At 36.7% G+C, this 14,581-nt stretch overlaps 1 protein-coding gene and 1 long non-coding RNA gene across 3 annotated transcripts; one reads left to right on the top strand and one right to left on the bottom strand.

Annotated features, from left to right (window-relative positions):
- Positions 1-6,486: 6,486 nt before the first annotated feature.
- Positions 6,487-8,496, top strand: LOC120111520. The gene is made up of 3 exons (XR_005512694.1): positions 6,487-6,597; positions 6,689-6,835; positions 8,218-8,496. It is a non-coding gene; the product is annotated as an uncharacterized LOC120111520 (long non-coding RNA).
- Positions 8,357-13,364, bottom strand: LOC103720859 (protein PGR-like). Of its 2 annotated transcripts, XR_005512693.1 has the most exons (5): positions 12,768-13,364; positions 10,829-11,053; positions 9,693-9,836; positions 9,318-9,415; positions 8,357-8,984 (listed from the first exon to the last, which is right to left on the bottom strand). XR_005512693.1 is itself a non-coding variant. In XM_039128680.1 (3 exons), the coding sequence occupies exons 1-3, from the start codon at positions 9,804-9,806 to the stop codon at positions 8,951-8,953; spliced, it is 246 nt and encodes an 81-aa protein (XP_038984608.1). In that variant the 5' UTR covers positions 9,807-10,036; the 3' UTR covers positions 8,357-8,950. The 2 variants fall into 2 exon arrangements, 1 of the variants encoding a protein (XP_038984608.1); XM_039128680.1 differs by lacking the exons at positions 10,829-11,053; positions 12,768-13,364 and having other exon boundaries at positions 9,693-10,036.
- Between the last annotated feature and the right edge of the window lie 1,217 nt (positions 13,365-14,581).

A 14,581-nucleotide genomic window follows, 5' to 3' on the forward strand; every position in this document is an offset into this window, starting at 1 on the left:
GTCCAAATCAATGCTACAAATAATGATCTAAATCAAGTAGAAAAAGAAAAAGAAAGAGCATCATACCAAACCCATTATTTAAAAGGTGCCGATTGCTAAATGGTCATGGCGGCATAAACAAGCTAGCTTTGCTCCAATTTCAAATTAGGCCTAACCTAAAGCTGCTATGGGTTGGCATCTGGGCGGCCAACTTGCTCACAGATTAAGTTTATGTCTAGGTTGACTTCATCTTATAAGTTTTGTGTCCATGATTCTCAGCTAATTTGGGTCAAAACCTCATCTTTCACTGCCGTCTCTTCACCATACCCTTTGGAGATGATCGCACCTCAGCTTTAACTCCAGCCTTGGGTCAATGGGCAGGGGTTGTATCTTTTACGCGAAAGATAACTCACCTTCCTTCGCACGCATCCGCTGATGGATCTCGTGCAAACTTGGCTTTGAGATTTGTGCAGGCTGATGAACAAGAGTTGAGTGCTTCAAGAGTTGTGTAGAATGCGATCTAACGAAGATCAATCATTCGTCCGTGCGAAAGATACAACCCAAACCCTGCGTCAACTGGCTCCTTTTCTTTTGTATAAAAAAAAATTCAGATGACACCCGATAAAGATCCTCCAATCCGTTTTGCCCAGCTTTTGTATAAGTTTTTTTGTTTTACAAAAAAATCCTATTTGTGCTGAGACTCATTGATTTTGAGGATGCATGATAGATATACAATTACCAATGCCATTGGTTGTGCTGACCCATTCGGCCCAAAACTTCAGCTTTCAATGAAGTGGTCGTGGGTTCAATTGCTGACGAGTCCAAACTTAGCATTTGTTTGGTTCGTGAATTTTTTTTATTAGAATTTGTTTTTAAAAAAAATTAATTCCTAAGAATATGATGCCTTGAAAAATAATTTTGGCATATTTAGTTAAATGTGGCAAAGTAGTCATTCCAGGTGGCTTATGTTTGGTCGAGCATCTACTTTTCTAAAAAAGTTGTATAAAATATCTATTATACCCTTAATAAAGAAAAAGACCTTACTTATAGATTTTGATGGTGTAAGGATAGTTTTAGAGATAAAAAATCATCCCAATTTCTAACTAGTAGGAAAGCAGCTTTTCCATATCCCTCATAAATTTTTCTTTTTCATAAAACATAAAAATCTTATTCCCATAAAAATGCTACTTTCTTGCTGCTTTCCCATCTCTTTTTTTTTTGAAAACTCCAACAAAACAAAATACCTTTCTTCATTTTTTTTCTATTGACCACATTTTTCTCCCTTCTTTTCTCGCGAACCAAATAAGTCTTTGAAATTTAAAGGCCCTGTTGTAACACTTCGGAAAATGATCTTGGTCTGATTAGAGCCCAGCAGCCGGACTAGAAACTTTGACTAGATAGCTTTGGTCTAGATCTAGACCAGGCTTCAGCTTAAAACGCCATTCCCTTCTTCCCTACATCAAGATCAGGCCTGTATGCAAAAGTGCTACTTATGCACAAATGGTGGGCAAATCCTGAGATTTTAGTTGATACCAGTTTCAATTATCTCAGGAAAAAATGTTTCGTCGCAGCAATCAAATGATCACTGACCAAAAACAGAGCCGCAACTCATTCCAAAAACAAACAAAAAGAAGGAGGCTTCATTCGCCATTTGTATTCGTAACTAAATGAAATAAACTATTTTACCCAAAAAAAAGAAATAAAATTATTAGTTCTATTTGGATAGAAGAATTTTTCCATGGCATGCTCCACTCCACAGCCATGAAAATCATTGGTTGAGCATCGTTAACAGCCGAACCTTGAAGAAACGTAGCTAACCATAATAAACGTACATTAGATTGCAATGCGCCAATGTTGTTAACTTCAAATTCCCTGTGATTGACTTTTGCTAAATATCATAATAGGATTCATAATCAAAAACTATGTCTTACCATAAACATATCGAAAATATCCTGTATTCTAATTTTTAATCATTTTCAAAGATAAGCAATGTTATAATGACACTAGCAAACGTTTGTGTTAGTAACTAGCTTTTCATCGCTCTGTGATCACTAGGCCAAAGCACACAATGTGCATGTGGCATGTTGGAGCATAAGAATCTATAGATAACTTTTGGGTGGAACCATATGAATAATTGCTTAGCATGTATAGAATTTTGATAAATAATTGTAATAATTTGAAAATTTTGAAATATTTTTTTATACCCTTTTAGTCTTTTTTTTGTAACAATCCAGGATCTCACCCAAAATGGCTAACCGGAAGGTATTGTTTGGGTTCCTTGATCCTGTATAAGTATCCAAGATCTACTCAGTGAAAAGCCGATGTGGGACTAAACATATGCCCGCACAGGTCCTCACATACTCCTCCTGTTCAAGCCATGACGTCCTCATCAGGCTAAGGGTTCAAATCCATTTAAATCTAATCACAAACACCACGATCGGCCCGTGGTCAGCCCCAATAGATCCGTGCTGCAGTATCTCCTAGTCCACATAAGTTATGGGTCAGATCTGCTCTGATACCATTTGTAACAACCCAGGATCTCACCCAAAATGGCTAGTCGGAAGGTATTGTTTGGGTTCCTTGATCCTGTATAAGTACCCAAGATCTACCCAGTGAAAAGCCGATGTGGGACTAAACACATGCCCGCACGGGTCCTCACATTTTTTTCTTTAAAATATTTTGAAAGAGAGAATATAGAAATTGTATTTGGTGAAAAAAAAAGGATCGCTAACGATCAACTAGCTACCACTTATCCATTTCTTTCATGGAGTTTATCTCATGTTGTAAGAATTTTGTAATACTCTATGAGTAAATAAGCAATATATTCTTCATTACATAAATTATCTTAAACCCATTAGGAATTAATTCATTAGGAATATTAATTACTATTCTCCTTTCATGAATCAACGAATTATACAATGATAGCTATTAGCATGCTCAAGGGAATCTTGTCTTATTGCTACATATGGTTTTTAATAAAAGGTAAATATCTTTAGCTCACAATCTGACTGTTCTTAAGATCCATAGTATAATTAATTCAGCTCGAGGTCATCTGGTTTAGTGTTAACATAAATTTCTTTTTTGCACGAGTACATGATGACTTATTCTTTTAGCACCCAAAAAGAACAATACTAATATATCGAATTCCACACCCAAATTGATCTCATATTACTAGTTATATGAGGTCCACAAATCCCAGCGTAAGAAGAAGAGAGAAGAGTCTCATCAAGAATGTTAAATATCTAGAAGATTAGAAGTTGGACCACAGGATACCAAAATCATGTGGCTCATCGCAGCCTGCCTTTAAAGACCATGAATATATAGAATCGGGTGTAACTAAGATTAGGTTCTCTGCAGTGCATGATTTGCACCATAGAGTATGGTATTATTGTAGATAGCTGCCACATCATCCATCTCGAAGATGTGCACCCCAGGGCATCCAAACTTGGTTCTATATGCTTTTATGAGAGGAGAGAAGACCCCAACCAACTAGACCTTTTTGGATGTGGACTCTTTGGAAGGTTTTAATTGTTTCTATCATCCTGTGTATGAAAGCTATTAATATGCTAGCCGTGCAGTCTCAATTTGGAACAAGCGGATTGGTCTTTGTCAACTCAAAGAACCTATGAGGGTTTCCTATCAATAAATTAAGACCTCCGGGGTTGGCCAATTAGATGCCTTGGAAGCTTATCCAAAAAATCCTGCATAAAACCAAAAAAATTATTAGGTGGATCATATGCACCATAGATGTAGGATAAAATCATCCAAGTGCATATTACTATTACACATTAAAAAAATAAAAAAAAGAAGAAACGAGGATTTATTTCATTCTAGGTCCATCGTGGATATGATCTATGTAATATTTTCTCGTGTAAAACCAACCAAGAGTTCTTGTCACTGGATGTATTCTGTGATTCCACGTTACAGCACATAGCATCTGAATGCAGAGGTGAAATTCTTAAAATTACATGGAAGAGTTGATTTGAGGATAAAGTAATATGGCTAGCTTATATTTGTAGCATATAATAAAGTAGATTAACCAACGTTCTATGTGCTAACAAAATATCTTTTATTAGAATGAGTAAAATTTGTTTTAAGATGTACGTTTGCTATGTACGTGGTCAAAAACGACAGCCTAGATTAAAATGACCTGCTAAGCTGTACCTGGTTACTTGTTTGATAGCAGGAACTGGGCCAATGGAGGATGGACATCTCTTCTTTCATTATTTGGTTGCTTAAACATGCATTTTGTCCATCAACCAGGTCAAGCATTTCATTAACAAGATTCAACACTTGGCTGCGAAATGGCAGGATTTGATCATGATTCAGCTTGAAACAGACTTTATTTACGCTAATCTATTTTTTATCCACAAGTCAGAATCTTGGGTCTGGAGTGGTTCAAGTGTTCAACATCTATATCTGAACTCGTTTCTGTGAAGTCTACTATGGATTTCATCAGTCTGAATTGGACCAGGATAGTTGGTCAGGATGGTTTCAAGTTTTTCTATTTTTTTTTCCTGTTATATTATTTTGAACAGGTCAGACCTCTTGTGGTCCGTTAATATCTGGTTCAGGTTGTATCTTATGGATCCATTTTCTAACCAAATTAATGCTTGTCAACTTTTTCATTTCAGATAACATCGATGATCGATACCATGCTTCGTAGACGTGAACCACTAACACAACCATATAGTTTGAGGAAATATAATCTAACGTACCAGGGAGGATGTTCTTTAAAAAATCAAAAATAATGTCTTGTCTCCATGACAAAGTTTTCAAGTCCACATAAATCTGCTTTCAGCCACTGATCACAAGTCACATCTCAGGATACCAGCGGTAGTTAAAGTTTGAAGAATTCCTGAGATCAAGTTTATTTTAGATGGTCTCCAAAATAAAATATAACAAATATAAAAATTTAATTATTTTTAAAATAAATTTTTGATATTAATATTATAATATATTATTACTATATAAATTTCTAAAAAATATATGGATACCTATCATTGTAATAAAATAATATATTATTGTAAAATAATAAGACAATAAAGAACTAGAAAAGTAATGTGTCAGCAAAATATTTAAATGCAATATAACGATATAATTAGTATTTGTACTTTGACTTTTAAGTAAGATGATGATATAACAAAAATTAATAAAATATTAATATAAATTAATATTCTATGTGGGGTATAGTTAGAGTATTAATAAAAATATTTTTTATTACTACCGGCATATATTGAGCAAATATAGTTATTAATAATGTCATTATTTTTTATATTAATTTAGTAGTATTAATGAAAAGTCTTTTTACTAATACGATTTAATAAGCTAATAAACTTCTTATTAATTATATTATTATATTTCGATAAAGAACTATATTAAATAAGCGCCTTACTTATTATACAACCTTGTGTGATACATGAGGTATGATTTTTTTTTCTGTTTCTAATTATTTTAGAAATGCAATGTAATAATATGGTAGCTCATAATAAATATAAGACTTTAATAGCCAAGTTTTTGTTCCACATAACAATAAATTTTAAAGATGTTTGAGCATATTAATATTAGAATAATTAATCTTTGTTGTATATTAAGTAATGGATTTTAATTATAGGGAAGAATACTAATATCAGTCTCATTAATATCTACATCTATCCGGTAAGTAGAGAGCTCCACACAATTTGAACCTCTATCTTAGATATATAAATAGAGAGAGAGATGAATAGCCAATAATCAAGTCATCCAAATACAACCTTGATTGAGATCTTGTTTCTTTAATATGCAACCTTGTAAGAAATATTGGGTACGGTAAATGGTTTGGCCCTCCAATAATGCTTTTACAATTTCTTAGGCCGAACGATTCCAGCAATCCCCATCCGTTAACTCTTTCCAAATCATGACCGGTGTTTTTGTAAATATGTCAAGAAGAGCGTCAATAACCATATTAATAATAAGAGTAAATTTCAAAGACTTCTCTATTTTTTTTTATACTTACACCCAATAATTTATAAAACCTACATTTATATCCCATTAAAATTAATAATATTAGTAAAATTATTTATGTTATATAAAAAATAAAAATTATTCTTAAGTAGAGAAAAGGATACAATCATTTTTTTATATTTTTTGGTGGATGTTATATTACTTAAGATTATTTTAATTATTTTTTTAAAAAAATTATATAGTATTTGAGTTCCATTAAAATTAACACTCTGACTAATATTTTATTAAGTTATAAATTATATTAAATAAAAATCAATGTTAAGGAATTAAATGTAAATTCTTTAAACTATTGGATGTAATTAATCCAAAGGGCGAGCAATTTTCACATCAATGTTGACACCAAATTGGATGGCGATATTTCAAATAGAGAGGAGGGACTTAAAGGATCATGATACGCATACAGACGGAAAGTAGGGCTGGGTAGGTCGTACGGGCAAAGGAAGAAGAAGACTGCGAAGATAGAGAGAGAGAGAGAGAGAGAGAGAGAGAGAGAGGAGGGGGGGGGGGGGGGGGGGGGATTGAGAGGGAACCTTCCTTCCACTGGAAGCAAAAGCCTACGCCACTTTATTCCACACTTTATCTCTCTCCATAAAGGAGGGCCTCACGTCCGGTCCGGTGGGGGGCTATCCATCCTCTCTTGCTCTCTCTCTCTCTCTATTTCTATATATATCCCTCTCTCTCTCTTTTTTTTTTTTTTTTCTTTTAGAGACGAGGAGGAGATTGAGAAGAGACTTAAGAAGAAGAAGAGGAGGAGGAGAAACCGAGCGAAGATGTACGCGCCGAGCTCGCAGGAGATGTCGTACTACGAGCACATCCAGAGGCGCCACGAGGAGAAGGGCTGCATCTATGCCTTGTATCTCTCTCTCTCTCTCGCTTTTTCGATTTTAGTTCTATCTTGGGCGGCGGCCACCGTCCGATGATCATCGGATGTTCCTTTTTTTTCAAAAAAAAAAATATTATGTAATTGCTAGGAATCAATTCCACACCTCGACATGGTGTATGGTGAAGATCTGCCGTCCGTCTAGCGGATAGGCATGTATGGTTACATCGATCAGAGGGTGGAGATTGCTTAGGGTCGTCTTGGCGGAAATATGACACAACATAAGAATATCTTAAATAGGAAGAGGGGAAAAAAAAAAAAACCCGAAGGTCAATCTAAAACGTTCTTTTTTCCTCGTCTCTTTCTTAGTTTCCTGCAGTAATGACGCCCTGTATAATCATATCAAATAAACCATCCTCAAGGATAATAAAATAAGCAAATATTGTTGTTATTTGAAAGCAAGAATAAAATAAGTGAGATTTGGTTTATATTGCTTCTTATTTCTTCCAACTTTTGGGCTAATCATGCATTTATCTGTAATTATGGCATTCGATTTTACCTTGTACGCAAGGTACTCACCTGGACACCATAATCCCAGCGTACCGCATCCATTTGGTAAGGCCCCACCTTCAAGTTTGAGTAGTTGGGGTAGGTTTTAATATCTTATAGTCTTCATGGCTGCAGCTACCAGGATTTTTATTGGCTCTACGTGGTCACAGTTAAGATGTCAGAACTCAGAACTAGATTGCCGTGAGACAAATTAATGAGAGTAGCGGAAATCCGCGTGAGGTTGGGTGGTTTCCCACTCGTTACAGTAACTAATGCAATGTGGTATTCTAAGTCAAAACGTATCAAACCCGGACAATATAGGCGCTTGTGATTTCGGTGCCCCTGTGACTTATCTCACTGATTCTATGGTGATGCGGTTCATCTTGTGGTCAAAAGTTGGACCAAGATTAGGAGAATCATATGGCTGATAAGAGAATAGCCAGTTATTTGGTCTAGAGAACATCCATATAACGCTTCATCGACGTAACCACTAACTCAGCTAAATTGTTTGAGGAAATAGCATACGTCCAGAAAAATAATATCTGACATGACAGGCAAAATGTTCTTTAAAAATAAATTTAAAAAAAAAGTAATGTCGGAGAAAAATACTGTATGACAAAATTTTGAAGTCCACATAAATCCGCTTTCAGCTAATTAACACAAATTTTGAAGTTTGTCAAGATTACCAAACAGAATTCAAAACAAAAAACAATTGATGGTTGTCAAAAATAATCTAACTTATAACAATGTCTATAAAGTGCATGCCATATTTTGTTATCATGTCATATTTTATTCCTTCCTGGTTTCCAAATTTCATGTATTTGGCTTATTGATTTAATCATGCTACACATCTAATTCCTTTGCAGCTTGTTCGCACTGTGCTGCTGCTTCTGCTGCTTCGAGACCTGCGAGTGCTGCCTAGACTGCCTCTGCTGCTGCTGCCAGTAACCATGTAGAAACAAAGCAAAAAAACGTAATACCAGAATGCCTTCTATCTATCTTGCATTTGGAGCTTAACGCATTCTGTCTAAAATAAAACATGCAGTTCTGATGTTGATGTACCATTACTTGTGCATCGTTGTGTAACTCCATGAATGTTGTGAACACTTCTCCTAGTATTTAATGCTTGGACTCATTATATGTTAGTGTGTATTTTAGATTCCTGTACTCATGCAAATGGGTGCAAACCTCTATCGCGTTTGATAGGACCTGAAGGATTGATTGGATTTGAGGCCTTTTTCTTATCTCCTTCTTGAGAAGTGGGTTCGAGGCATTGCTGATCACGCAGGTTATCCGGCTCAAGACATGAAGGCCACTTGAGGTTCCAGATAGTAGATCCCATGTTTCCATCTTTGTTCATTTTCTGCCAAGAGCCTTATCTATCTTGAACTATGTTAAGCTGTATGTCTGCACTAAAATAACAAGAAATGCTGTAAAACATGCACAGATCCATATTATTTAACTTTTTGATGCCCCTAGCATTGACTGTGTACTGTTGGCCAACAAAAGTTCATCATGTTGCAGGATAGAGTTTGATCAATCTTACCCCATCAAAATGGTGAGGAATGATTTTTATGGCAGTCTGATAACTTCATCCGTCTAGCCAAGCTTTCTGAAAGATGTTAACCTGTCCCTACAGGAGGAGGTAAATGAAACTCCTGCTCACAATTCATGCAGTAAGTTAAATTGCAGATTAAAGTGGAAATTCCCTAGAAAATTCACAAAGCTGCTGCACTGATATTGTAGCACAGACAAATGTGCTTTTAGGAGTCTAGCATCCTGATGTTGGTGCATCAAACCTATGTGCAAGAATTGGTACAAAAAAATAGGTCCCAAATATTAAAAAAAAACAAAGAGAGAGAGAGAGAGGCATGGTGGCTAACTATTTGGCTTCTCAAATGGTACCTCTTATTGTTCAATGATAAATAAAGATGAGAGCCACAGACCATGTGCTTAGAATACGTACAAGCATGCAATGGAGGTAAGCAGTGTAGTTAAAAATATTGACACTGCATTGTTCATTACCGAGATCTTGATCGCAGTTGGTCCCCGTTTTCCAACCACCTTCACAAGAAGAAGAATAGAGTTCCAAGAGAATCAAAAAAATTGAAAAATCACGGGAGCGTGTTAATATAAAGATAAGTAATTTGGACAATGAACTTGAAGTATGGGTCATTTTTGAGAGCACAAGTTCGCTGGCCTAGAAAAAACAGAATGATTTTGTAGTGTGCCATTTTACCTTCTTGTGCAATGTGCAATATCCACTAAACTGGATTGTCGCACCTAATAATGAATCTATTGTGCTTCTGCAAATCACTGCTGCTGACGCTAAAGGTATTACCAGGAGGTGAATGCTAGCTACATCTCCAGCACATTCTGTTGTAAGCAATCCAATGACAACAAAAGCCAGCCCAATAACACAGCCAGCTACTGCAGCTCCTAGAAGTCCCTCCATAGTGACTCCACCATTTGCCTTTCGGGCTGTCTGATCAAACAGAGATTGAAAAATGACTATTGAACCTTCACAGGCTTTAAAAATTTAAAATAGAGCATCAGTTACTAGGTGCCATACAATCATTACGATTAGATATTTGGTGAAAGAACAAATTCTGGTGGCATCTTTAAGGAAAAGAACAAATTCTATGAACTCAAGCCAATAAATTCTAATTATCATGATCACAGAATGTAATAGAATCAGACTGCTCCACATGGTGTGGAATATACATTACCAGCTGTAATGAAATAATCAATCAGATCTCATGCTAAAGAATGGTCTTGAATTGATAGTTCAGTAATACGTTAAAAACTAGGATACTAAACATATACTTCAACTAGATCAATCTTGTTACACCGCAAACTCGATCATAGCGCACTTACATGCAACCTTGAGATTACGAGTGCAGTATGCTTTAACCCTAAGGATTAGTTGAAGTCTTGTAGAATCTCCATCCATTTGGATGAGAATCAAACCATCATTATTTATAATTTCAAGTAAGAGTTTAAAATCATGGCTTGAAGAACAAAAGGTCTCAGATAATTAACCTGTGTGAACAACACTAGACAGATTGATAAGGAATGCAGTAAAATGAGAAAATGATCTACCTTGGTTAAGAGTTGGCATATATTTCATATAGAACCTTCAAGGTCATCAGCAAGCTCGGGAATCAAATAAAACAGATAAAGAGTTCAAATTCTAATTGATGTCAAAGTGGGAGAACTATTTGTCTAGTTCATTACCGTCCAATTAATATATATATATATATATATAAAATCACAGAACTATATAAAAGAACAGAAAATTGGCTGTGTCATAAAATAGGAACTAATCAGATTGACTAGAAGAGGCAAAATTGTAAAGTGGATATTTTGTTTCTTCATCCATTCATACCTAAACAAATCTTAGGAACATGAATGCGAGGTCAGACTAGTTAACCACTGAACATGAAGTAGTGTTGCTATGCGCATGAGGATTTTTACCTCAAAGATTGTAACTAGTCATGGTTGTGAATTGCTAAAAATTCCTAGTTCCAAAGACCAAGTTTCACCATTGCATCAGGCATAATGACCAATGACACCACCAACAAGGCCAGTCACAAGCCTTGACTGTCTTGTGTCCAAGCATCTATCTTGGCCACCACCTATTGCTGCAAATATGATTACCAAGATAGTCGCAAGAGCACTATTAGCTATAGAACTGGAACCCTGCAAAGACACGCCACCATTAGAAAAAATGTGGTAATACCTTTGCTATTAAATTACACATATTTTCGATGTGCTGCAATGATTTTTGGATGGTCCGTAGCTGTTTTGTGTTCTCATATACCCACGTCTGCAATTGCCTTGTTCAATAACCAGAGAACTTCAAGGCTGGGATAGACATTATTCTTTTTTTTGGCATGGCAATTTGTTTGTTCGCCTGGCTTTTGTAAAACCAAACTACACAAATTACATAATTTTGGTGTGTTGTCTGACATTTATTTCAAAATAGTTCTGCCATAAGCAAACAATCAAACATTATGTAATACGGTCACAAGCTAAGGACCTGTTTGGCATCATTGCCACTCTCCAGTTTTTGGTTTTCGTTTGCGAAAATACAGAAACCAAGACTGGAAACTTATTTTGGTTACTTATTTTGCTCTTTAATTCCTTAAAAACACTTTCTGAAAATTCAAAAAGGTGATAGGTCTCAGAAGCAGGTTTCACTGAATATTTTCGTTTTTGAAAATAGAAACTGTCTTAACCTCCAAGAAATTATATCTTGCATGGCATGCACCATTATGTGGCAGTGCATGCTGCCGGTCATAGTTATTTGTTCCTATGGGCTCCATTCATCAAGAGCTCATCTCGATGCACTACTACAGGAACGAGCACCTGTGATTAGCGGCGTGCACGGCCATGTGGTGCATGCCATGTAGGATATAATTTCTCTTAACCACCATTGTTGCACTGACACCATCCCTGTTGGCCCTTACCACCACCAATCAACATCCGTTGGCCAACCCGCCACCCACCATCAGCTCCACTGCTGCTGGCTGCCGGTGCTACTGTAGCTGCCGGCACCATTATAATCCAAAATGACTACCAAACAAGTTTTGAATGTTTATTTTCAAAAAAATGATTTTGGTTTTCATGAAAACTGAAAACTGTAAATGATACTAAACGAAACTAAAAAGTTTTTCCTACAACCCAGATAATTCATTATCACTCTCTCTCAGAAAAAAGAAAACGCCATTATGATTTAAAAAGTCCGACAAAGAGAACAAGTTAAATATCATAATAAACTTTTCATTTCTGTCTGTTTATGTAACCAGAAACTGCAGTAACCCAATGCTGTTCATAAACATGATTGGGGAAAAATATATCTCAATAAATATTTGACAAGACATATCTTGATAGTTTGATCAAAAAAAGAAGGTTATTCAAAGTAAAAGTTGAGTTAAGCTTTAAAGCAAACATGGAATAGGCTTTACAGGTTCAGCATAAAATATTACACAAAAAATAGGGATTAAAATGTCCTAAAGATCCTTCAGCGACGTAATAAACAACGAAATCAACCCAAACATCACGGATAGGCTTTAAAAAAAAAAAAAGTCCCATAAAGCTGGAATCCTCTTGGTGATAGAGTACGATATCAATTTAGGATAAACACCAAAGAAAGCTCCACAACGATCTAAATCAATCGATCAAGTTTCATCAAAAAAAAAAATCTAAATCACGAAAAAACTTTAGACGGATGGCAGCTCAAGATGACCTTTTTTTCTATTTGTGCTTCGGGGAGAGAGACAAATTTTGACCCACCTCTAATAAATGTGATATAAAAAGCAAAACTTAAGCCAAGAAAAGAACAAAAGGAGTTCAAAGGAGCTTGAGGAAACCCTGGAATCTTTCCCAAATATCGAAAAATGCTAAATCTCACCAATTCCGCTGCCCTCCTTCCTTGAACCCAGCATCAATGTCCCTCTTCCTCTCCTCTCCAACCCTTGTACGATTTGAAGATGTGAAGGAGAAGACTAGAAGCAGAGCCGCAAACCTTTCACGAGATTTCTCAACGATCGCAAAAGGGAAGCACTCCTCGATTCAACGAGGAGAGGAGAGAGAAGAACTGGAACAAGAAACCGAAAACCTGTAGCCGGCCAGCATGTGGATCACCATCACCGGGCTCCCGAGGAGAACGCCAGAGAGAGAGGTAACCAGCGAAACGGCGAATCGAATCTTGAAGCTATCCATATCTGTCCCTCCTCGCATGGAGCTGAGTTTGATTAGGGTTTCTATGGGAGAAACTAGGGTTTAGTTAGAGGAGAGGGGACTCCATCGCCGTCTACTCTGGTTCATTTCCGTGGGGAGAAGGTCGAAGGTCGAAGGGTATTCGAACGGGAGGGAGACCTTCGCCTTTAAAAATAAAGCTTCTTTAAGCCCCGCTTGCATGATAGATAAATGGGGATCAGCAAATCCCTATTCCCTATTATTCCTCTAAAATTTCTCTTTTCAGGAATAAGTTTAAAGTTGCAACATGTTAGCGGGATAAGTTTAGCTGCCATTTGGTTGTATTGGTTGTGCGGACTAGCATAAGAGAATCTAAGAGTTTTTTTTTTATGATATTGGACAAAATTGGCCATGGCTACCGATTTTGAAGTTAGGATAATGTTGCCTGGGGTCTGACCTATCCTAGGTACCTAGTGGGAGAGGTGCTAGATACCGGATGGGTGGGCAGTCACTTTAGGTTATGCAAAACTGGATCGTTGTAGTTGAGGTCCTAGTCTACGGCCGAGCTTAACCTAAAACATCAAAGATGATGAAGTTTTTTTATTGAAATTTATCCGACGGAGAACTCTACGATGCTTAAGTTATGACACTTGAGAACCTCCTCTGTTTTCTGAGTATCGTTCTAACTTAAGCATCAGAGAGTCTTCTGTCGAACATGCTTCGGCAAAAAAATTTCTTCGTTTTTGCTGTTTCAAGTTGGAGCTTGGTCACGTACTAAGACCCCGACTTCAACCATCTACCTCGAGTCATAGCTCTATACAACTCGAGCAGCTGATCGTCAAGTCTCCAATATCCAGCATCTCTCTCGCTCGGCATCTAGGATAAGCCCATCCTCCGCAGCAATAGATTAGTGCTAGAGGAGGGATGATGACACCTTCTATTAGGCTGGATTTTCAAAGAAACCGATTAAAGGAGAGCTGATTTTTCTGAGGCGATTAAGCGGCAAGTTCATTTAAATTTTTTTTTCATAAAACAAGATATCCATTAATTTTTTAACATCATAATTTGCAATAGTAAGAAAAACTACTAGATAAGTTACCATGATATTAGTTCTCGTGAGATGGCATTGGCCTATCCTAGATTAAAAAACAACTCAACACAACTAGCAAATAGCATGGGCACTTGTACTCAAAGGATGAGCCATCTCAGAGCACCCTTAGAACCATAACCAGCTTCACACATCACTTATGGGAGAAAAATAAAGGATGGTGGGGGCTTAGAGAGGTTGGGCAAGCAATGATCATTTCGGTTTGCCCCTACACGACACGCCATGCCCCCTCACTTATCAGGCTGTAGCATCGCATCATCGCATATCTTAAAAAATTATCAACTACTTGTCTCGCTTGAATGCGGATCAGTTGCTTATCCAATGGGAAGACAAGCCATGCCTCCACATGAAAGGACCACCATGAGCACCATGGGCTCAAACCGAGCCTAGGAAAGGACTATGAAAGGGCAAATAAACTG

Source organism: Phoenix dactylifera, chromosome 8 (assembly GCF_009389715.1).
Source record: "Phoenix dactylifera cultivar Barhee BC4 chromosome 8, palm_55x_up_171113_PBpolish2nd_filt_p, whole genome shotgun sequence".
NCBI classification, from domain to species: Eukaryota; Viridiplantae; Streptophyta; class Magnoliopsida; order Arecales; family Arecaceae; genus Phoenix; species Phoenix dactylifera.

Bases quoted from the DNA above. Each gene is read 5' to 3' on its own strand.
- LOC103720859 (XM_039128680.1), bottom strand. From the start codon at position 9,806: ATGGAGGGACTTCTAGGAGCTGCAGTAGCTGGCTGTGTTATTGGGCTG. The intron at 9,416-9,692 runs GTAATACCTTTA...CTTCTTGTGAAG, and splicing joins TAGCTAGCATTCACCTCCTG to GTGGTTGGAAAACGGGGACC. The intron at 8,985-9,317 runs GTACGTATTCTA...CTCCTCCTGTAG, and splicing joins CTTACCTCCATTGCATGCTT to GGACAGGTTAACATCTTTCA.